This window comes from Molothrus ater, chromosome 4 (genome assembly GCF_012460135.2).
Source record: "Molothrus ater isolate BHLD 08-10-18 breed brown headed cowbird chromosome 4, BPBGC_Mater_1.1, whole genome shotgun sequence".
NCBI lineage: Eukaryota > Metazoa > Chordata > Aves > Passeriformes > Icteridae > Molothrus > Molothrus ater.
The window spans coordinates 6,033,620-6,058,606 of record NC_050481.2 but is presented as its reverse complement, the minus strand read 5'-3'; the positions used below and the strand labels follow the sequence as shown (position 1 = coordinate 6,058,606).

General features: G+C 41.7%; 1 protein-coding gene across 1 annotated transcript in view; it reads right to left on the bottom strand.

Annotated features, from left to right (window-relative positions):
- TNIP3 (TNFAIP3 interacting protein 3) overlaps positions 1–23,946 on the bottom strand; it is a 40,811-nt gene extending 16,865 nt beyond the window's left edge. Inside the window, exons 1-6 of the mRNA XM_054514597.1 lie at positions 23,884–23,946; positions 15,243–15,328; positions 8,342–8,474; positions 2,497–2,583; positions 961–1,050; positions 323–388 (exon numbers count right to left, since the gene is read on the bottom strand). Of these exons, the coding sequence (XP_054370572.1) occupies positions 323–388; positions 961–1,050; positions 2,497–2,583; positions 8,342–8,474; positions 15,243–15,328; positions 23,884–23,946 (525 nt within the window). The remainder of the gene's footprint in view (positions 1–322; positions 389–960; positions 1,051–2,496; positions 2,584–8,341; positions 8,475–15,242; positions 15,329–23,883) is intronic.
- Positions 23,947–24,987: the final 1,041 nt, after the last annotated feature.

Sequence of the window (24,987 nt, the reverse complement as noted above, 5' to 3'; positions counted from 1 at the left end):
TCAGGGGCTGGGCACACCAGGCTGATTTTCAGTTCATTGTGCTCTCAGTTATGTGCAATTTTCACTACAGTGTGGAGGGCATGAAGATCTCTGCTGTCACGGGCACACTGACCCTACAATTTTAGGGACATTTTGCTTCTCTGGTTAGTTTGTTCTACTGAAGACTGAGACACATTGGCTTCACTTTTATATGAGGAAGCTTTTTCAATTTATGAGCTCAAGCAAGATATTTACCATGGCTATGCCTGGCTGGTATTTAAACACAGACTTAACTGTCAGCAGGTGGCACACATATTGCAACAGAAGTTGTCAGCATTGTTACCTGCTTTTCATAAAGTTGTTTCATACTTCTAAACTGATGATCCCATTGCTTGTTCACCTCCAAAAGCTGTAATTACCAGGAAGGCACAGTAAATAACACTTATTTCAACATTTCCAGTAAATCAAAAACAGACTGGCATTCTAATCCTCTGTCAGTGAGCGTTCCCAACCTCCTCATCATCTGGCCAGTTCATTTATTTCAGAAGAAGCAAGTTGAAGGTTTGGCAAGCCTTGCAGCCCATCTGCCAGTGCTTTGGCATTTCGGTTAAAGCACATGAACATTCAGGAAGCAGCACTCAGGAAACATGCAAATACACAACAAGCTACAGGTGGATCATTTGCAACACTGCACAAATCCCAGGCTTCAAATCCTAAATGGCCAAGGGCTTTCCTGCTAGTTTTCTCCAAGTTCCATGAACATATTTCCAATTAAAAGGTCTTTGACTTCAAACAAATGAATGAAAGACTCCCACTGACTGGGATACTACTGAGTGCAAACCCTGCTTGTTGTTCCTTGGCCTTTAGCAATAGTGGTCATTAATAAAATTTGCCCTTTCTACTAAATAAACCACTGCTCTTCCAGATCCATAGGCATGGTACAATCAGTCACCATGTGCTTAGGGGAATATTTAGGATTACCTCTCGTCTCTGTCTTTCCAGTGTGAGGATCTGTTGCTCCAGAGAATTGGATGATAAAGGCTTCTTTTTGCTCAGTAATGTGTGCCTTGACTGGAGAAAAGCAATGTTCAAAAATTAATGCTTTTGGCCTGTTCTCTTCAAGATTCTCAAGTAAAGTTCCCATCCACCCCTGACAGGTGCACATAAAGAAACTGATACAAACATTTTCTTACACCAAATTTGTATCTAAATACCTTCACACCTGCTGGCAGCTGATTCTAGAGCATACATCTGCTTTAAACCCACTCAGGCTGTGTTTTAATTGAAGCATTATGCAAATAGCCACCGAAATAACTGAAATTCTATCTGTTTGTACCATCTGAGACACAGAACACAGAAGAGGATTTTAATTATCTTGCAGATGGCAATACAAACAAGTAGTACAAGCCACAGAAGTTGAGCATGACTTGGAGAGGGTGTAAGTAATTCCCCTCATTTACAAGAACTTGGAGCAATTAGTAGGATTGCCCTGGTAAGTGCTTGCAAGCAACACAGAAAACAAATGGGCCATTTGGAGAAACTTAGAACATCAGTCTGCAATTGTTCCATTTTTTCAAGTGTGGAGTTTCACCCATGCAGGACAGCAGCAGCTAGACCCTCATTTTTATAATAGCAGTGTTCTATATCATAATTTCCAAGAAGTTTCTGTGGATTATCATGACAACAAACATGTGATCTATTAGCAAGAGACAGAGAGCTGTACTGGAAAAAAAGAGACAACCTCATAAAAACAGAACATGCTTTGGTCAGATACATGCTCAGGGATTTTTGTTTCCCTCCCTAAATTCTCAACCACTGTATGAAAAACAAGAATAATGGTGTGAGCACTTCTGAGGTCTGGAATAAATTTTCTGTAGATACAGAATTTAATGCTGAATACCAATGAAGATCAAAGGACAGTTTTGCTGTGTCTTTTCAAAGGCAAAAATGCCAACCACATATTTGCCCCATGGCCAGTCCTGCTGAACTCTGATGTGGAGCCCTGACTTGCAAGCCAGAAAACACTTAATCCCTCTTCTTGTAGCTCACTGACACGTTTAATTTAGACTATCTGAAGAAATACCTGGCAGCTAATGGAGTTATTCCCATGCTGAATTGCTTTCAGCATCTGGGCCTTAGGCATATATTGACAACCATGCTTAAGAATAGTAATCAAGTGAATAGGACAACTCACAAATCTAACAACTACACATGCACTAGGCACTAACTAGCCCAAATACTGCTCACAGAAGTTATGGGGTCACTCAAATGAACCACTTTGCACCCTTTGTGCAACTTTTGGAGGGCAAAAAACCCCATTAGGAAAGGGCTTATTTTGAAGAATGCTATCTGCAAAAATAATTCTAACATTTCCATCCACTCTTACACAGTTTAAATAACTCAGAAAAACCTAGTAGAGCACGAATATCAGCCCATAATCGTCAATGTACAAAGTGACCTGCACCAGCTCCTGTTAATCAGAAAACACTTCAGAGAACAGCCAACACAGCCACTTACCTGCAATGGTTCTGCTGGAGCTTCCATGTCACTCCCACCTGCCCAGGTGCATCCAAGCTGGCCTGGAGTGCTTCCTTCACTGTGGCTCTTTGGAGGAAGAAGAGCAATGAAACAGATTTTATGTTGGCTAAAAGAGCAAGACAATTTCTTTCAGACCCAGAAGATCCAAGAGTGCTGCCCGTGGGAGCAGCCACGGTCCAGAAAGTAATGGTGGAATTCTGATTTTAACCTTTTCCTCCTTCCTGGCTGGGGCTTCCCAGAATGGATGAAGCACAATGCCTATGACTAATGTGCCAGGCAAGGCAGCTCTCAGCTTTGTGTGCATGGAAATCACAACTGCCTGGCCAGTTCCCCCCAGAGAGGAAGTTGCATCTAAGGGAAGGAAGGGTATTTGCTTTTTCAGTAAATAAGAGGACAGGCTTTTCTATCCCTGCTTCCAGTTATAAAAAAGGACTTGAGTAATTACAACAATTATTGACACTAAGAGTGAACTATCAGAACAGAAAAATGAGTGAGTCACGCTTGTAAAGGAGCACTAGCAAAATCTGTTAACAGCTACAGGGAAAAGCATCCCCGTACAAAAACCCCAAGATGTTTAGGGGAAAACCAACACTGGAAAATTGACTTGTTTCCCCAAAGAAAAGCTGCACACAGATGAAGAATGACAGATGTTTTATTTGCACTTCTGCCACTTGCCTTACCTGAGCACAGATCCAGCTCCAAGACACTCAGGACTTGGGTACTCAAAGGTACCCAATACCCCAAACCTGTGCCTCAGATTCCCATTTGGAGCAATATGTTAGCCTTAACAAGTTAAACTCACAGAAAAGATTAACAAAGAAAAGGCTTCCACAGACTTCCTATACAAAGTCAGAATGAAACAGAAAAGAGCACAATGCTCTCATCTTCAGTCTTGGAATTCTGAATAATAATGGATTTCAGAGGGAAGCAGAAACCAAAATTCTGCTCCCTATTATGGAAAGATGTCTGGGTCTATGGCTTCTGCAGTGGCAGCAGAGGTTGATTATTTCCTTTTGAAGGAGTGAAATGAAAGTTAGCCTGTGAAATTTGACATAAAATAGTAGAAACCCCTCTTTCAATTTCCAAAAACAAATTTAGAGAACGTAAAGCAATCCTGTGAAATGCTAAAATTTTGCAGCCACATTCCAGATCTCTGGTTCACAATGTGTGACTAAGCAACTCCTCTTTTGCAAGATACAAACCCCAGTTTGGAATATTTGCATATGAAATATGTCCTGCTACCCTGAGGTTCTTTCGATTTTCCCCCTGGTTTATGGAGCAGCTGGAACACTTGTGGTGTATCAAGAGAGAAATTCAAAAACAAAGGTTATTTTAATGAAAAAATTGGAAGAATTTCATCTGTACCTATATCAAAACTAGACCTAGAGCATATCAGGTACAGCACTGAAGACCACTTAGCTGGTGCAGAACAGCACCAACACTGGGCACCTGCTTCATAAAAATACAATCACAAACCTTCCGCATTGCACATCTGCTCTTGAGGGTAATGATGCTGCCCCTTGCCCAAGCTCCCACTCTCACCAGTCTCATCCCCACTCCAGCAGCAAGTTCACTTTTGGAGAAAGCTCAGGTTGAACAGCTGCATTTTATGGTCTGGCCTGCAAGGTGAAGCAGCCCCAGTTTCTGGTTTCCTCACGAGAGCACGCTGGGATGTGGTGAGTGAGGCGCTGAGCATCCCCACAGTGGGGACAGAGGAGCAAACCCCAGGCTCAGCCCCACTCATGAATCACAGTTCCCACTTGAAAGATATTAATGCTCAAATTACTTTGAAGAGAGGATGAGGCTGAGACCTTGGTTGATTCTGTAATTTAGGTCACAACAGTTTCCTGGAGAGCTGAGTAGTTTCCTGGAAAGCTACCTGGACATTAGAACACCAAGTTCTCTGTTAGTGATTTCCTCATGACTGCAATAATGATCACTTAAAGTGAATGATTTTACATTAAATTGGACAGAATAGAACTAAGACTGAAGTACTTTTCGGTGCCTGTCTCATCCAGCTTAGCATTCACAGGGATAACTGGTTGCCATGTAAAAACAGATTGGAGAGAGAAGAGTATGTCTGAGATCTGAATGAAGAAAAGATATGAATAGAAGAGATGTGAGATATGAATAGAAGAAAGGCCAATGAGTAGGGAACAAAAACTCAAGCTCTTCAGAGGTGGTGGTATTATTCCAGCAAAAACTGGGAGGCTGAAGCAAAATCATTGCCTGTCTCTGTGAAAACAGTTAATAACACCAAAAAGAAAGAAGAGATGACAAAATTCATTTTCATTGATATTGCAGGGATAAAGACACAAAATTTCTTTATGCTTACTGCTATCGAGAAAAACTTAGTTGTACAACAGCTCTGCAGAAACCTGAGATATGCAGAAATCCTTGAAAGAAGGACATGTTGAGACCCATCAGGTTTCAGAATTCAAAAAGCCCCACAAATCTTTTAAATCACTTACACTTGGTTTAAAGCTATTGAACAAAATAGTCAGTTTTAAATTGCTTGGAAAATTCCAGTTGACAATCAGACTGTAAATGCAGTCACAAATCTAAAAATCTGTCAGGTATGGAAAAAGCTGCTCAGGAAGTAAATGGGAGAATTTGCTGCCCCTCACACTTCCTAAGTTAACTGCCAAGTGGCATCTTACAACAACTTAGAAGCCTCTTATTAATTTCTATTTTATTTCCATGATAATCTGTAATTTCTATTACTAGCAGCTTTGAGATGGTTGTTTTGTTTTCTTTTCACATCCTGTTGAAAAATTAAAAATATTTTAGTTTGTATTCTAGGATGACCTGAGCTTCCTGAGCATAAAGGCCTTTTAGGCATCTTTGGGAAGTTTGCAGTGGGAGAAAGATCAGAGCCTTGGAGCTGTGGCAGCACCGAACCCTCTCACAAGCCTCAGCACCACAAGATGATAAAAGTTCTCATTTTCAGAGTGCTGGATCTTAATTCTGGGAACAACTTGTGTCACAGTATTACAAAATATCACTCAAATTGACATAATGAAAGCCATTTCTCACTTCTGAAAATTCTGTCTGATCAGTAACTGCAGTGAAATCAAGACTCACTAAAAGGCCTGATGCAATCAAATGTGAGGCTTTCCTTGATGATGATAAAATCATACAAAGTGACAAAGTATTTTTTTTTCCCTAGCTGGTCATGCATCTGCTGTGAGGTTTGTTGGGGATTTTCTTTTATTGTAATTTTTTTTAAATGTATTGTTCAGTTGCAGACTTGCAGAAGCTAGATTAACTCTGAGATGACTTGGGTTAAAATTTGGGGCTTTTGGGGAGCCTTCACTTTGCTTATGTTTCAGCTGAGCTTTGTTTATGGCTTTATTGCAGAAGGTGTTATGCCAGCAGTGTTTGCCACAATATCCATTTTCCCATTCTGAGGCATGTGGCAAAACAGTAAAAAATGAGAGATTTTAGCTGAAGAATAAAATTGGCTCTTGAACCAGGAGAAGAATCTGCCTCTTCCTGCCCCAACCTGGCCCCTGTGTCTCACCAGAGAGGTGTGCTAAAAAGGGATTTTCCCTTCAGTAAGCGTGTCAGCCTCAGCCTTTTGTGCTGCTCAGTTACATGTTCCCTCTGACAGAAAAATAGGTGCAGATGCAAATTTGTGTCTTAATATGTGGGAACCAGATAAAATTAGAGCAAGACATTTTTTCAGAGTAAATCAAAATATTTGAGCACACGCTCCTGCTTCAGGATTTCCTTTATCCACTAACCATTAAGGGCAAGGCCTCCCAAGTACCTAAGCATTTGCAAACTCAGGCCTGCTGATGAAAATCCAAGTTCCATGTGAAAAGAATTGGATGACAATTTGTAAATCCAAAAATGCAAATCTATTCCCTTTCCTGGAATGGAGAATGCAGCATCAGGACAAGCTGTAACTGAAGGAATCAGACTGAAGAATGTGCTGAGAAGTTCATAAATTCTTATGGAAAAAAAAATCCTGGCAAAAAGGGGAATTTGTTTACAGACACTTATGGATTTGTCTTGAAAGTGATTTAAGGTTGGATGGAAATGCCATTCTGCAGAGTGCAATTTGTACTCTTCACTCCAGAAAAAAGTTACAGAATGAAAATGACCTGCTGTCTCTGACAAAACTTCCTGATGAATGACTGACACTTATGGAAGGGTACACTTTTGTTTCATTATTAACTTTTTCTTAACTCTTGAACATTTCAATTGCCACTCATTTTAAGTCCTGATCAGCCTAATTTCCCAAACCGCTATTTTCTGGTGTGGGGTTTTTTTAATATTATTCCATAACCTTCACAAATTCTACTAGGTGCTAAAACTTTGCCCTCCTTTCCCAAACCACAACCCAAGACAGGTACTCCTAGCACCTTACACTGAGGTTGTTGAAGCTCAACAGGACTGTCAAGCTGTCACTCACTTGAAGCCCAGCTCAATAACCAGCCAAGTGAAAAGCTGCTTGACTTAGAAATATAAATAAAAACCAGCCAGCATGTATGTAGTGCAGAAATATCATGAAGAATCCCTCTTTAAGCTCTGAAAACCACACACACACATTTTAAAGGTAAGAAGTGCCATAAATGCAAAGAGTATAAAAGCACCACAGATTAAATACTGCCTCAGTCTTCTGTATGAAGCACTGCAGCACCCCTCAGATAGGGTCCAGGTGAGCACATGCCTTCTCTTTGCTCCTCACACTGCCCATATCCCCCAAACCCTCTCCTCCCATGTCTCCTTCTGCTGGAGAGAGGCAAACCTGCCGATTTCCATGGATCATTTGTGGCTTGTAATTTCACAGCTTAGTTCTGCACTGACTTGTGCTTCACCACGCTCGTTTCTCCCCCGCCTCCGGGAATCCCCATCCCTCCCTGTGGCTTCCCTCTCCCCCACTGGTTTCTAATCCCACCGGTCTGACCCTGCGGCGTCTCCTTAGGCTCGGCTCAGCTCCGTGCCCCGAGGTCATGAGTCATTCTGGAGATGGCGGTTTGCATGTGAAAGGAGCTGTGTGTAATTTCGGATTTCGTAGAAGAGAGTCATCTCCCTTTTACCTCCTCACCAATTTCCTGCACCGTGCCCCGGCGTGCAGCCTTCAGAGTTTTCCTTTCCGCATCCCGTGCTGGAGTGGCACAGGTAAGAGCGCCACCCCTTGCAGGTGGATCATTCACGCTTTAATCACTCCTCTCCTCTGCACGCCTCCCTCCTCCTGTTCCTAGCTTGTGGAAAACGGGGAAATTCCTTCTATTCTCGCTATTTCAGGGGAGAGCAGTGAAACTGAGAGGGAAACCCAGAACAAGTTTCTGTCAGGCTTGTTAACCACGGCTTCAATGCAGGCGAAGACAATTGCCTTAGCAGGTGGCTTACAATTTTCTGTTTGCAATACCACAGAAGTGTGGGTTTGAATCATCATCATTTTCCTTCTCCTCTCTTCCTATTCATCTGAAAGCCTTTCTGACACTTGCACAGGTTTTTGTGTCCCACACCTCTGCTCATTCCCAGCTAAATCAGAACTTGCAAATGCATCAAAAATGACAGTGTTTTGGGGGTTACACAGTTCCAAGGATCTGTGTTATTCAAAAGGCACATCTGGTTACAGGGTTTGACACTTAGGATAATAACCAGTGGGTTTAGCTGACCTTTTAAAGCACCTTCTCAGTCACTCTTCCTCATACTAGAAAGGAGCTATATCAGGGAAAAAAAATGCGTAGCAAGTTCATTGCATCATTTCAGAAATCCTAAAGTTTCATGCATAGTCAAGTCCCACAGAGAACACCCCCTGAACGTTCTTTCCTGGCAGATAAACATTGCAAAAGCACACTGTGATTACCTTAAGGGAACATGAAGTTCTCTGAGGGCTCAGCCTCTCTTGGGCAAGAGGTTTGGGGTCCTCAGATGACTCCAAAGTGTTGCTCTTCCCTATCAGGTTCCTTATTTCAACATCCAGCTCTTGACTTTCACACCTGCTTAGGAAGAAAAAACAACGTTAAAATTTACACAAGAATTTGAGACTTTCTTCTGAATGCGAGAACGGAGCTGGTCCTGCACCAGGCTCCAGCTTCCTTCCTTCCTGGTAACACAAGCAGAGAGCACCAGGGCAGTGACACACAATCTTCGTGTGCCTTGTGGCAGAAATTGATTTAAAGTACTTACACAAGAAGCCTTTATGAATTTTACCACTTTTCACCTGCAAAATCCAAATGGACCCTTTTGGGGATTATATTAAGACTGCCACGTGCCCTAAACCTCAGTCAGAGTTTCAAGAATTTTGAATTCAGCTTCAGCAAAAATGCTATCAGAATAGCTGCATAGGTTTACAACTGCAAAACTAGGTGCTCAAAGTCTTTTGAGTTCAAAAATCTCAAAGTTCACCAAGTCTTTTAATGGCACACTTTGTTTTCTCTAACACTTTGTAGCAGACACCTGACATGCATTTTCAATTTTTTTTCCCTTAAAAATTCCTTTTAAAAACATTCACATCTTGTAAAAAAATTGGTCTGTTGAGAACACTTAATTTTTTTTTTTGTGGGAAAATTCTTTTCTTTCAGTCTCACTGCTAAGGACATACAGGACTTAGGTGCACAAAAGGGCTTTTTCCAAATTCACAGAACAAACTTGCAACCAGGGCTGATTCACTTGATACACTGTCATGGTAGAATGTGACTTCTAGATAATTAACTGAGATACAATTAGCACAAGCCCCTAAATCTCCTAGATCAACCCAAGTTATCAAGCAAGATTCATCTCTTTTGCAAGCTTAGACTTCATTGCCTAATCAACTTAAACCAATTTTAAATATAATTAATGCATGACCAGAAAGCAAACTGCAAGGCTCAAAAAAAAAAAAAAATCACCAACCTGTTATAGCAAGATTACTTCTTGATTTCAACAGAAAATACACCATTTTTTATTTGAATCACCAGAAAAAACTGAAAGCTGTAGGAGTTTGTCAATTATACTTCCTGAAGTTTAGACAGGCAATCCTCAGGGAATGAACCGCAAGTTCTGAGGAAACTCTTCAAGCGAAATTGATAAAATTGCCAAATTGCCCAATAAACAAACCCATTTATCTTAATCAACGAGTAAATAAGTGTGATGAATTTCATGCTGATTGATAGCATAGAATGATTCATTTAATGCTTCATATTTAAAACACAGGGACTGTAGCAGAAATGTACTTTCACTAAGCATGGATACAAAATCATTTCCAAGAGGAAATAAAATACCAAGAGCAGCAAATAAGGGCTAGTAAAACTCTAGAGCTGGGTTGTTTGGGTTTTGGTTTTTTTTGACTTGCTGCTGGTACTTAGATAAGCTGTACTTTCATAGCCATGAGAACTAAAAGCAAGACCTTCCCAAGGCACATTTTCATGAGCTCCACGGTGGTGCAGGAGGCTGCAGCTGCTCTGAGGGCTGCTGGAGGGTTCCAAAGGCTCAGAGCTGTGCGTGGGTGGCAGGTGAGCCCCAGCAGCAGCATGGAGAAAACTGCGCGAGGAAACAACGAACCTCAAGGCAGACATCCAACCCTCCTCTGACTGGCTAAATGTTGCAAAATCCTGGATAAGCCAGGGCAAGGGGCACTTTTTTTAAGCCAGTCTGAGGTTCCCACACCTCAGGCAGCAGGCAGAGCAGGCACTCTGCTCTCTCAAGTGCACTTCTCTGGAGAACAGCACCTTCAGCCCAGTGGGATTCCAGCTCCTGATGCTGTCTGAGGCAGCTTTGTGCAGCAGAGGTGCACATGCCCTGGGCAGAGCCCTCGCTGCTTCCGAGGCTGCTCACAAGAGCTGAAAAGCCACAGCACGGAAGCAGCCGCTCGCTGCTGCAATTCACCACCCCCGGCTGCCAGCACAGCCTACTCCCCCAGCTCGGGCAGAGTAGCCAGGGCTTCCAAACTCTTTTAAGCCAAATGAAGCAGCAAAGCATAAGGAAAAAAGATACTCAAAATAAAGGAGCAACGCCTGGGTGCAAGCCTGGGGACAGCAAAAGATGAGCAGCGATCTGGCAGGAGTGCAGCAGCAAATGCTTAAGCAGGCTGCACTCAGCTCTGCTGCTGGTTCAGCCACTGCAAGGGGAGATGTGTGACCACAACCTCCTGAGGTCAGAGCATGAACCAAGCTGAGAATAACCCATAAACATGGGGGGTTGGCTTTTGATATATTTTCTTCAGTCAGGAAGTGTTCATTCCTCTGCACACCACAGTTTGATGTTGTAGCTGTAAATGATGATCACCTCTGGCTGCTCCTACCCTTGTCTGTCCCTACACTCCTTTTTCTGGACTTACCTGGGCAAAAGCAGGATCCAGCTGTGCCTGGGTAAAAGAAACAACTACAAAAGCCTCAGATCTCTACAAACCAATTTCTGCTCTGTGTTTGAAGACTATCACAAAAGCCAGAAAATTACTTGATTTTTAGACAGAGAAACTATAACTGCATTTATCTGCATTCTATTATCAGCCAGGATAATTTGATAATCAGAAGGATCCCTTTATGGTGAGCTAGAACATTATTCAGACCTGCTGTGTACATCTTTCAGAGCACAGAGATGCTCTGAGTGCTTGAATACATCAGGGGACTCATGATTAAGAGTTACCCCAGACCTGACTACCAGAGCTTCCCCCAGAGAGCTCTAGAGGGCACACAGCATTCAGATTCTGCACAGAACAGCTTTCAAAACTGCTTTTGGTTTCCTGGAGTTCACAGGTACACCTCTGCACCATTAAAACTTTTCAGAAAATATTAAAAGCATTTTTCTGTGGTCATACAAGACCAAGTATAACCCTTCTATGTGCTCAAGCTTTCTCAAGTACACAAAGATATAAAAACTACACATAGCAAGCTGTGATTACTGCAGGAGGCAATAAAAGATTAGAATGTTAACTCTTCTTAGTAGACTTTGAGTTAGTTGCAAAATTTCCTTTTTTGAAAAATTAAGATTTTTTTACGTGGAAGCAGAAGGTACAGATGTAATGAAGGAAGCTGGCCTCCCAGCTCTCTTCTTCCCAGAAGAGAGCCCAACCTTCCTCACAATTTCCATGTCAGATCTGACAAGTCGTCCAAGAACAAAAAATGAGGCATGATCCCTTTGGTTTTCAGGTTGTCATATCCATGCAGAACTTCACTGTGCACTCCACTAAAGCTATTTTCATTTCTCCCACGTGTTCTCCCACGTGTTTGCTGCCTTTCAAATGGTTTCCACTTCTTGCCCCATGGTACATCTTTGCACCACTTCAGTTTTTAGGCTCCACTGGCCTATCTATTTATCATTATTGGTATTATTTATAATAGTGTAATGCTCTAAGAAATAATGACTGTTTGTTTATAAATAGTTGCATACTTTTTACAGCAATTCCAGTTTTCAGCGGAGAGCCAGAACATCATCAGCCCCATGCTTTGGGCCTGAGCAGCATAGATTGAAGGCTGAAAAAACACAAGTTGCTCAAATAAGAAGGTAGGAGTTCCATAAGAGTCCCAGTTTTGCATCTCTTGACTTTCCCTGTTTTTTACTGGAAACTGGCATTATTCCTTACTCATAGCAGTTACATGGCAACAATGGACATACCTACAAAATGTCCCAAGGCATTTATTGCACAGTACTAATACCAAAGCCATATAATTCTACTTTAAATATTCATTTCAAGGCTGGTGTGCTGGGGTCATTCTCTTGTGGTGGTGAAAGCACAAATACACACCATAAACAATTGTGAAAAAAGGCTTTAAGCCAGGATTTACAGCCAGATGCCAACACCATGGAGCCATATTTTGATGGGAAATGAATTCCAGATCATAATGGTAAAACATGTGCTTCATCCCCTTGGGTGGGCATTTGGAATATAGGATTCTTGTTTGGCTAAGCCTAGAAAGTAAATTCATGGAAAAAAAGAAATTTCTGCATTTGAATTATGGAGAAAGAACTAGTCAGATAAATTTAAAATGTGCCGAATCGTTTCAGCTAATATTTCCTTTATTTATGATAATAGACTTCATGTCAGAAAAAGGCCTGTAGAATAAGGGGGAGAATCAGATTGAATTACAGAATATTTAATCTAACTTGCTCTAGAAATAGACTTAAATAGGAATAAAAATAGGGATATAATTTTTTAAAACGAGAGTTTATCTCTAGAACAAGGCTATTCTCTTATGTTCCATGTAATTTTGCAGAACTTCTGCTCTCTTTTAATTCAGTTTTGTAGAACTCTTCAATTTTTTTTTATGCAAATACATTGGGATTTTTATATTGAAATCTTCTCCAGTTAAGACTGAAAAATAGCAAAGAATTTCCAGTCCAATAAGCAATAGGAGGAAGAAAATTTTGCCGAGAAAACAAAAATGCTTTTGTTACTGAAAAAAATGCTGCAGCCCTGTAAGCTCTTAGAAGTTTAGCAGGCTCAGAGCTGATAGGGAATAGTTAAAAAGTGGTGCAGCTCCCTAAGGACCAGTGATGCTATTCCAGTACTCAACACTCCACTCAAAGTTTAGGCTTGGGAATTTGAGCCAGAACTTTTGAAATTGAGCTCCACTCATTCCATGTTCCACCTCACATGTACCACCATAAAAAATAGTTTATTGGGCATAAAACATACTGTGCTGGGACAAACACAAATAGAACACCTGCCTTTGATGATTATGAGTAGATACTTAAAAAGAGAGTTTAGGGGGGGAAAAAATGAAGCAACACATTATTTCAAATTGTTTTTAGCTTAATATTTTAGCCTGAGTTTCACTCCCAAAAATTTATCCAGTGTTTCAAGAGCATAGCTGGAAAGCCAGCCAAGCATCAACTGAGATGTACCTGGCAGAACTGCATTGTCTTCAGAGTGAGATGTCCCACAGGTCAGTGTGGCATTAGGAATAATCTCACCCCAGTGCCAAGAAGAGAGCTCCATAAGGTGTATGATAGGGGTTAAAACAAGCACTGTGACCATAGCAGAGAAACCACTTAAAACTTTCCCTCAAAGCTGATGCAGCCAAAACATCTGCCTCTCACCCCATAAACGTCCCTACACTTCTGTTCCCTTTATGACAAAGGAATGGGCCTTTTAAGGCACTTTTAATAGCCAGCAGCTGTTGGGCTGTCAAATGCCACATCTGGAGAAGCTGTGTGCTGTTAATGTGAGCAGAAACAATTATTCCTTAATACTTTTGCTTAATTTTAAGAATTACACAAATGACAACAAAAGGGGGGCATGTTCTTAATGAAAACACATCTGGTTTCCTCTGAAAACAAGTCAAAAAAAAAAAAAAAAAAAAAAAAGAAAACCAAAAGGGGGGGGGCCCAGTGATTAAGTGAAGCAGCACCTATAATCCATCCCTGCTCAGTGAGGAGAAGGAAAGCTACTGATATACAGGCTCTCAGTGTTTGACTACTCCCCTCAGGAAATTTGCAACATGCAAGAAGACCATGGCTGTAGGTTTGCATTAAATGATGTTACCTATCACATGGTGCTGTTCCCTCTGTATGTGGATATTCCTGTCCCTTGGGAAGTTCCCATGCTGCTGCCTCACTCCTGTACTCTATACAGCTTGTACATCAGGAAAAGAGCATCATGGCCCTTTCACTTGGATCTTCCACTTCATTATACTACCAAGACATTGACTGTCTTCCTAATGGACAGCATTTGGGCTGTCTTCAAACCTCAGGAAAGCCAATTCAATTATTTCCACCAACTTTCTCAGGCTTCAAATGAGCTCTGAGTGAGTTGCAGACAACTGTCTCCCTGGAGAGGCAGCAAGTGGGGCACTGTCACCCAGACTCATCCCCAAGGCCTCACGTAGCAGCGTGTGGCTCACCAGTGGAAAGGGAATTGATTTTTGCCATGAAAATCAATCAACTGGCAAGCTTGGCCAAGCAGAGCCACCAAGCAGCACGTGCTGCCTGAGCAGATCAACTCCCCCACTGAAAGGCACACACGCAGAAAGCTGTGGAGAGGTGGCAGGAACGTGTTGAAAGAACTGAAAGCTAAATGGACACAAAGGGAGGCAAATAGAGATGTTTTTCTATTTCTATTTACTCTTTTTCTGTGGAGATCAATGCCTAGAACGGTTTGTGCCCTGTCAGGGCACTTTGCTGGCCTCAGAATGTGCCTTTTTGGAATGGTGTCCCCTCCCATGGCCCCTTCTGCACTGGCTGTTTGCCCTGCACATTCAGCTGGAGCCCCACAAGTCTGTTCACGTCTTCCACGTGCTCGTTCCTCTGGAAAGCTGTGACTCTGATGCAGTGCAACTGCACAGAGCTGACATTTTTAACTGGTACTTGACACCACTGCTCTCTTTTCAAATCAGGCACCACCACAAGCAGCCCATTGTGCCTCCTACTTCAGCCTGGGCCAGGATGGGGATGCTTCACCAACGCCCTGCTGAGCTGGGCTCACAGCTGGGCTGAGCCTTTGGAGGACAACAAGCCCATGATTCATTGGCATCTGTGTCCACCACACAGAGCTGAGGGATTTGCAGTGATCTACTAACAGCATGAGCAGGACAGACAGATGAAAACCATTTGGAAATGCAGCCAGGAAATGTAACATACAGTAGCAGACAGGGGACAACCAGCTCTTGAAGTCAGGTCAGCTCCTTGCCTGTGGTGGCTGCCAGGCAGCCCCAGCTGAAAGGCAGAGGACTCACTGCATCATACTTAATACTCTCAGTGTCATCAGTAGGACTAATACCACCTTGTGAAACACTGCAAGTGACCAAAAAATTTTTAACAAAGTTTTCCATGTAACATGAATACAGTACCTTTCCATCTCCACACACTGATGAGGGCACAGCTCCATGCAATCCTCTGCATTTTTCTTCTTCATTTTGAGGTCCTCACAATGAATCTATTATGAGCAGGGAAGAAAAAAACAAGAGTTTTGAAGGGGAAGTAGAAAAAAAATCAACAAGCTAAGAAGAAAAAGTTAAGTAACCAATTATAGTGAGAACAGATAACAGTGTCATGTATTTCTATTTTGTTCTTCATAAACTACAAATGGTTGACAAGCAAGCCACGAATCTACTTCCTCCTTCCCAGCACCATCCTCTATTAAGTCCGCCACTGTGTCAGGGACAGTTCTGCAAGGGCAGGAGCAACAACAATCTCTGGCTGCTGTGACAAAAAATCTACCCAAGGAACAAAGCAGCCAGCAGTTGCAGGAACATTGGAAGGATTGCAAAAAAGGCTTTTATTAATCATCCTAAAAGAATCAATTAGTTTTCATACTCTTGAATTAAGAGAATTTGAGTAATGACTCTGATCTAAACCACTTGGAGAGAAAAGGAGCCACATGTAAGTTATTGAGCAGGAGTGTGTTGTTCAAACACTCTACAAGCTCCTAACAAGCTTCCCTCTGGTCAGGCAAGTTACTCTCCAGCACTGCATTTCCAAAGAGAAGGGAGACAAATAAAAAATCCCAGACCAAGCTCCCAGAGAAAAGGGCTGCTACAGTAAGCAGTCAACATTAAGATAATCTCTTGAAACTGGAGATTTTTGAATTAGAACTCCAAACATGAAGAAAGCAAGCACCACCTCTCCATCTCAAGTGGAAGAAGACATTGGACAAAGAGTGAGCCAACATCCCCTCATCCAGAGCAATCATTCTGGTCCTGTGCTGCAGAGGCTGGTGACAGCCCTGGGCATGTTTCCTCAGACACCTCTTGTTGATCAGAAAGGAGCCCAGAAGCCTTATTCTTCTCTTTAGATCAAACAACATCATTATGGTAATTGCTGGAGCTGAAAATTGACAGGTTTCATAAGACCTATCTTAAGGACAGCAAGGTGACCACTGAAATGAAGAGGGGAGCCATCCAGAGCTAAATCTGCTATTTATAAGAAAATCAGTTTTCAATTACAAGTCACTCTCCTTATTGGTAACATCAGCTTAATGTGAAACCACCGCTGAACACTTTATAGAAACCATGCTGCTTCATCTATGTGCAGGGCAGAAATTTAAAATGAAAGGTTGCCAGCAGAAGATCTGAGGTGTTTGGCATCCCCCCCCTTTCTAAATTCCAATTCCTGCAGGCATTTCACACGTTCTAAATGCATCTGGTAATCACTAATTACAAGGATCCTATTAAGGAAAAAAATGTCAATTCAGTTTCATGTGAAACTTGATTCCAGCTTGTCTGAATTTTATGAGTGTCTGTTTAATCATAACACCATCACGTTGAAGTATGGAAAGCTGCATTTGATTGATTTCAATGGGAGCAGCAGGCACGGGGGACTAGTGAGGATTAAGTCTTATTTTGGAGTGCCTGAACTTGGCCTGCATGTGTCTAACTAAAAAAATATAAAACTTTAAAAACATTGACCTGGAATGAACACTCCACTGAAACAACAACAACAAGAAAAAAAAAAAAAAAAGGCAGCAAAATGAGGAAAAGGAAGCAGAATGAAAAAAGCCCCAAAGCTGACCCAGAACACCACAGAATTCAGACTGCTACTCCAGCCCTAATTTGTCCCACCTGAGCTTTGACATTTCACCAGTTTCAGATGTATTTGCCAAGCTGGGCACAGTATTGCAGCCCACGTTAAAAGGATGCAGGTGAAATGTTACTGAAATATGACATCCATGTTGGTAAGAGTCATGTAAGAAGCAAGCAACACACTGAAAAACTGGAAAGGAGAAAAGCAGTGGTGAGTGAACAGAAATATATTGATTCAGTTATCTTGTTCTTTCCTGGTTGTGCAGTGTGAGCCAGATTTGGGGGCCCTGCTGGGGAGCTCTCTGGGGCTGCAGTGAGGGCACTCTGGGTTTCCTGTGTCCCTGCTCCACTGAGCCAGGGAAACACAGAAAAAGCCGCTGAGAGCTGACAAGTCCCACATCCCTGCGTGGCCCAGCTGCACACCCAGGCAACATCAACATGCATTTCTGCAGAAGCCCTGCTGCTCACACTGCTGGGGTGGGGGAGGTTGTGCAGGTCTCCTGACTCTTAGTCATATGCAGATTTTGCAGCTTAAATCCGAATCTCCACTTGAGAACCTGAACCAAAGAGATGCGACCCAGCCCCTGTGCCCCGTGCAAGTGTTTGTTATTAGGACAACCAGAAGTTTTTACAACCATAATATGCAGTGTAATGCTGTAGGTTTTTATTAGATCTGGCAGACTGAAGCCTAGATGGATAAAATTCAGCTACTTCAAAGAATTAAGGCCCTGTAAAAGAGAGGTTTGTAATGGTCATGTAAAGGATTGCCCAGAATTACATAAATTTTCTGCTTTCTGTCAAGGCTTTTAAGAACAGGAACACCCTGAAGTAAAACAGAATCAGTCCTGCTCACAGATTTATGGGGTTTTGCAATAATTGGAAATGTTTGTTAAAAAGTGTGCAGAATTTCCTTGGTGCTCATCCACCACATTTATCACGGCTCCAAGCCCTAAGTATTTTGTAGATACACCCAGAATAGGTCAAAAAGGCACTTGTTTGGCTGGAGTATTAATTTGCATTAAAAACAAGTTTCCCACATAGAAAAAACACATTTGGGGCTGAAAAAAAATACATTGTTCAGGAAAGACAATGAGACTCACTAATTCTAATGAAATCTTAAGTGATTGATTACAACCAGAGAGGCACTCATCACACTGCTGTTTCAAAATATTTTCCAAAGTGCTTTTCACAAACATCCGTATTGTAAATGTTAAATCCTGCACTGCTCTTGCTCCATTCTCTTTTTCTTTCCCCAAGTCTAGTTCTAGCTTAAGAGCATCTGATGTTTCCAAACCCTTGCTCATTTAACCAAACTTGCTCAGTAATTCATTTTTATTTAATTTGTATCAAAGCAATATTTTGTAGGAATGCAATGTAAAATGAATGCCAGAGATGAGCCAGACTAAAAGCACAGAAAAGGGGAAAGGAGATGTTTGGTTTGGTTTTCCTGCCTAGATCAACTCCACGGTTCAATTTTACAGATCAGCATCGTCAGACATTGTCCTAGTAGAGAGAGCAGAAAAGAAACAATATGCCAAATAAATTAAAGTACATGCTGACAAAATTCACAAAAGGAATAAACCCACTCATAAGTTACCTTTCCAGTAATACACATTTTTCTGTTATGAAAGCTGCAGGGTCTGTCACAGCCAGGCTCAGTAAATGTACCTCATTTAAGCATTACCCAGATTGCAAAATAGCTCCAAAACAAAGTGGAACAAACACCATCACCAGTGCTATTGATAAACAAGCCAGCAGGTTCCACATTATTTGTATGTGGCTGTCATGTAGGAGGAGTGGGAGGCAGAAATGCATTATTACAGTAAATATGATCAAAATGGAAGAACAACCAGAGAAATAAAAGAGCATTTCATGAAAGAGAGCCTAAGCAACACTCACTGAAACTAATCTAAAACAGGAATAAAGCCTTCAAGACTTTTTTGATGAAGAAATCAAACACAGAACATGTCTGCCACCTCCCCCTACCTAGATATTCTCAGGTTTTGTTCGCAGAGTAGCACCCGATCCAGCCATTACCCTGCATGTCTGTCTGCCCTTTGCTGAAAATGCAGCTTCACACACACAAATGCTGCCTTGAAAAAGCCACAAACACAGCAAGATCTGCCAATTGTCTCCTCCCCCTGTTATTTCCTGATAAAGTGCTGAAACTTGAGTGTAAGACAGTTTCTAACCAAAATTTTAAATCCAAAGCTTGATTTTAGCCAAAAATAAAGAGTAGATAATTTCCTAGAGTAGATAGATAGTAGATAGTTTTGTCTTGCCTAATTTAATTGGACAAAATGAAAGTGGTAACTGCCCCTGTGGTGTGATGCAGGAAGATTTAAGGCTGAATACCTGAAGCTGATCTCCCTATGAAGTACAATTCTCCTTTATTAAGTTAACAGCAGATTTTGAGCAGCAATCCCTGCAAAGAACTTAACTCCCAGATGCCTTCCCATGGAGCTGAGATATCCACACCTTCCATAAACACTGTAGGCTTTGCTCCCCCATACTGGCTTTGTGAAAATGCTCATCTTGACAAACAAATTCACGTCAGTGGTGAGTGCAAAACGCTGCTTTAAACAACAGGACCTAATTCAAAATCAATACAACACTTGTTTCTTGAACTGGAACTGAGACAAAACCAATTTGCAGGCATGATTTTTCCTTTGCCAAAATTTCTAAACATCTTTGGACTGAAGATCTTGAGAATATCTAAAAGTCGGAAGATTATTCCCCAATGAGTATAAACCCCTTCTTCAAGTTAAATCAGTTGCACAAACGCCACCGAAAAGCCACCACAGTTGTGCTCATCCTCGGGTGACACACATTTTACATTTTACACATTTGCATTCAGCTTACCATGTCAGCCACTCCACACAGGTACCTGCTCGAGTTTAAAGCACAGACTCATTTGAAAGGCCACAAAACATGAGCTCAGTGCCAAAAATATCATGACCACACTCCCAACATGCAAAAGAGTCACATAAGAAGTGACCAGAGGAAGTTGCAAATATCTCACCAAGCCATCAAAGTCACACACAACCTACCTCAAAACACCCTCAGTCCTTCTCTTGTTAAAAATGAGACTCCTCATTTTTAATACATTTATAAGAAATTTTGACTTCATGGCACATGTTCAGTTCAGCTAAAGCCAAGTAGTGTACAGAGGTCTGGGTACAAAGTCTATGATACTCTGAGCACACTTCCTGTACACAATTTCTGTGGAAGCAAATTGTTAATGGAATAAAAATTAATTCTTAAAAACTATATAACATGTTGAAAAAATAAAACCCTCAACAATTACTATCTTTTCAATGCTGTTCTCTCATTCTCTGTGTCCAACTTTAATTTGCTCAACAAATTATTTGGAGGTGGGCAAGATGGGAAGGAAGTATTTACTTATTTGTTAAATGTCAACTGTAAATAACGCAGTAAAAAATGGCTTTATTGTTATTCACAACCAAAGCATGGATAGGAAGCTTTGAGAAAGATAAAATACAGAAGTGAAAAGGAAAAATGCTGCAGGATAAAGGTAAGATTAATAACTATGATACTCATTGATAGCACCCAAAATGTAGGGCTTTTGCTGAAGAATTTTTAATGGAGACGTCACTGCAGTGAAACTGATGTCCTGACAGGAAAGGACAAAACTTTCTTGTACAATACAAAGGAAGAGATAAAAGTTAGGAAGTATCAAATCCATGACTTTGGAATCAAATCTCTGCAGTATAAGGAGGTAGAATATAAAAAAGTAACAGAAAGGAGATCGCTCCAAGTACAGGAGCCACGTGTCCATAAAAAAGGCAGACGCAGCCCTAGCTACAAAAAGCAATGCACCAAAATGAAGGGAAGTTTAACAGCAAGAAGACAAGAAGAGTTGATTTAGAAGAGGAATGCAGCTCTGCCAAAACAAACAAACAAACAAAAACAACAACAACAAAAAAAAAAAAAAAGGAGAAAGAAAAGAGCTCACAGAAAGGTAGGAACAATCCAAGCAGCCAGTAGCAAAAATCATTAAATCATTGGCATTTCTTGGCCAGTCCTAAACAACTCGGAATCATATGTGGCTTTCCACACATTCCAGCACTCCCACACTTCTGGAGATGTGGTACTGCTGCTGCCAGAATTTTGGGCTGTGCCAGCAGCATATCACCATGTCCTGAGGATCCAGAATCGAGCCAAGGGAAGATGAGAACTTTTGGTTCATTTTGGGAGGGAGGTAGAACAGTCTAGATGTCCTACAGTTGCCACAGCACAAACAGCAATGTGCCCTCTGGCAGCAAACAGCACGGGCCTGGAAAAAGGAGGTTTCAATACTGCATCTCCAAGTACTCTTTACTCAAGGTTAGGATGCATTCAAACTTCTGAGGTGCAGATTCAATACCAATTTACAGCCACAAGGCAAGCAAAATATCACCTAGCCCATTCCCCAAAGCTATGTGGATTATAGAAAATAATTTGTAGTAGATGTCCTAACGATAAAGCTGCCTAAGGGAATCCTGTGCCTGCTCCAAGAAGTCAGGAGCTCAGGGAACATCCCAAACTCCACAAAACAGATGAAACTTGCCAAGTTCTCAGCAGAAACCTTATCCAAAAAGAGGGATTTTGGTCAAACCCAGTATAAGTGCACTGAAACTTTGTACTACTAAATTCACCCCAAAATAATTGGGGTAAATAATAACTGTTAAATATAGTCAGTAATATATATGGCAATACAGCCTTTACTATTGCTGTACTCTTCATTGTCCAACTTTATTCAGAAAAGTAAATAAAAGAACATTTCTGTAGTCATTCTATATAAAGAGTAGGAAGAAATTACAAAGCCACTTAGGAACAAAATAAACCTTTAAAATACCAGGTTTTGGATTTGAGGTCTTTTTGGTAGATGAGAAGGGAAAAGAGGCACATGACTTCAATCTGAGGCTAGGAAGAGACCTAACCAAGTACAGATTTCCAATGAATGCAGATGTTACTCACCATATTTAGGGAAGGTGTCTGCCTCTGCACTGCCAGGTTAGGACATCCCAGTAGCAAATAAAGGCTCCCTGAATCAAATGAGAACCAAGTGGTTTGGAGGCAAAAGTCTATCTGTGTATATATATATATCTCAAGGTTTAACCTACACCCCAGGCTTAAGGGAAACCCCTTTCCTAAAGTCATTCTAGCATTGAGTGCACATTCATCTCTCTCAAACACAGCCCACACAGATCTACTTGAAAGCACTGCTAGTAAGAGACCACAGAGGATTCCCTCTCATTCTCCAGATAAGCACGGAACGGTGACACAACGCTGCACCCACACAGCCAGCGAGAGCTGCTCTGTGGGAACAGGGGTGGTCTGCCATGGTGGAAAAGCTGCATCAACTCCAAGTGAACAGAACACAAATATCAATCTAGAAGCAGAATAATTTACTGTAAGGGGAAAATAGGTCAAGGAGCCATTTCTAGGAATGTATTTTTATTTAGAGTTTATTCTAAAGGTTTTTCTTACACAATCACTGCTCAGTGTGACCAGCTACAGTCTCCTCATCAGCAGTGACATTCAGCTCTGCCCCGACCAGAAACACCTCCCTATCGTATCTGGTTTTCATTCTGAGGAAGAGTGCTTGTAGAGGTCAAGGCTGCAGAAATGTCTCCCCTTCACCAGAAAAGAAGTGATGCAGCATTTTCAAGAATCTACTATTCATTCCAGGCTATAGCCCACTGCACACAGGAGCTGATTAATCAAGTTTCACAGACGATAAAAATTATCGTGCTGTCACTTACAAGTGAGAGATTCACGATAGGTAAGCTCAGAAAAATACTCATCTCTAAGTCTGATTGGTGTATCAGTTTCGGTTTTGATGACAACAAAACCTGTGCAGTTCTACGCTGAAGACTCAAAACCCTGTGAGATTTTTAGGAGATTCCTGCTCTAATACTTGTGATCCAACTGCCTTGAGAGCATTCCTGTCCTCCCAGCAGAAATATCTCAGCTGCTCAGGAGAGCAGGGTGGAGCTTTTCTGTCAAAGCACTTACTCAGCTCCTCACATGCACACAGAGAGCAGTCATTTGAAAATTCATGTTCAATTCACTGCAGGTTTGTTCAAACAAAACTATTCTGCAGGCATTTGTAACTATAACAGCGGAAACAACAGGCCAGGGTCAGGATCAGGATGTGGGAAACCAACGTCCAATTCTTTCCCCTGCCTTTTCCTGAAGGGAGTTTAACTGTGTTTATACCTCCTGTTTAAGTAGTGGAGATGCAGGGTGATTTCCCAAGTCTTTTGGAATAATCGTGTTCCACTCCATATGAAGCATTTACTGTCACTTTCTCAGACAAAATACTCATGAATTCAGTTTGATGGTTCACATATTTACCAAAAAGAGCTCAGATTTACTGGCTGCCTGCTTAAAATAAATTTTTTAAAAATGCAACAGCATCAACATCTTCCATGTCTCAGAACAGCATCCTGTACACTCAGCTCCACATCAGTCACTTGTTCTTACCCTGACCTCACTTGTTCTTACCCTGACCTCTTGTTTAATTTTACACAAGTACAATTATAAAAAGCTGAACAGCCTCAACAGGGGACGTTTGAAACCCAGCAAAGGCTCAGTAGCAAAGTGCTGGGAGGCGAGTGACACATACTCAAATCCAAGCAGCAAAAGAAATCAAAGGCCAAGAAGTAATCCTCTGAAGAAAAATGCTTTTCCCACTGGATGACTGAAAAAGAAGGGAAAAGCATTAAATATTACTCAGCAATGCATTCACACAGAACACAGTGAATTTAGCCTTCTGTGGTTTTGGCTTTCACTGCACTCCAACACAGCTTTCACCTCTGCACTGACCAACATGCTTAATTGCAATGGGACTGGAAATAGTTCAGGGCATGGCTGTCATTTTGTCAGCACCTGTCAGCTCAGCAATGATGGTGCTAAACTAAAACTTGGCCTGTGTGCAGCTCCTGGGTTTATTATCCATCACCTGTTCAACAGAACCACTGTGGTTTCTGCCAGGGACGCCAGGAACAGCCACTTTCTTCCTCATGCATGACAAGGCAAAGCCAAGACTCTTAAGGCTTTAAGGTCAGGTGCCTTCTTATGGCATCCCATGAACTAAGAGAAGTGACCAAAGATGAGAACTGATTCTGGGAAACATTCCCTGAATAAAATGCAAACCACCAATATTTGAACTGGAGTCCTTCTGAGCCTCGACATTTCCTGTTCTGCGGGAAGCAAACCAGCCACGCCCAAAGCAGGCACAGGCAGGGATGTGAATGCTCCATCTCTGCAGCAGAGGGGAACAGGGCACAGCATCCTTCCTGCTTCCAGAGAAGAGGAGATGAACATGTGGGCCCTTCCTTTCCTCTCAACAGCAGCTTCACAGCCCTCCTGACTCAAACAATTAGAGGGTTTACTTTTTTACCTCCAGTAAACATTGGTGATATGAAAGTATTGACATTTTCAGCACAGCAAGGCAGGCACAACAAAGTGTTTGCTGGAGGCAGAGAAAAACAGTCAATGGAAAATTTGAAGGGGGAACCCTTTCTTTTAACCTCCAGTGGAAAACTGTGGGGGTACAGCAGAAATCACCCTTTTACCTGACTTTCCCACTGCCCCCATTCAGAAGAAGAAAACCCCTTTGGCTATACCACACAAAACTGAACAAGAAAAATTTCATTGGTTCTTGGCATACCCCAACCACTTATCTAGAAAAAGGCCAGGCTGGATGGCTGCCATTCAAATTATTTTATTGTCCACTGAAGAACTGCTTGTTTAGGGGCTTCCCATAGGGGAAAAATAAGGAAATGAGTTAGAGAAAATTTAATATAATGCAAAGACAACAGCTTAAAACACCAGATCCTTGGTGACTTGTAAAAGGCTTAATTGACATGCAAGTATTATTCAGGAGAGAAAAGAGCACTACAAAGAAGAAAGAAGACTGGGGGGGGGGGGAAGCAATTTCAATAGTGCTCAAAACACTTTGGGACTCCAGTATTCTGGAGAGGCAACTTAAGACAGATTTGCTGCCCAGAAATGTTCTGAGATTCAGCACCAAGCTGACACTTTGATACCATGCTCAGGGCAT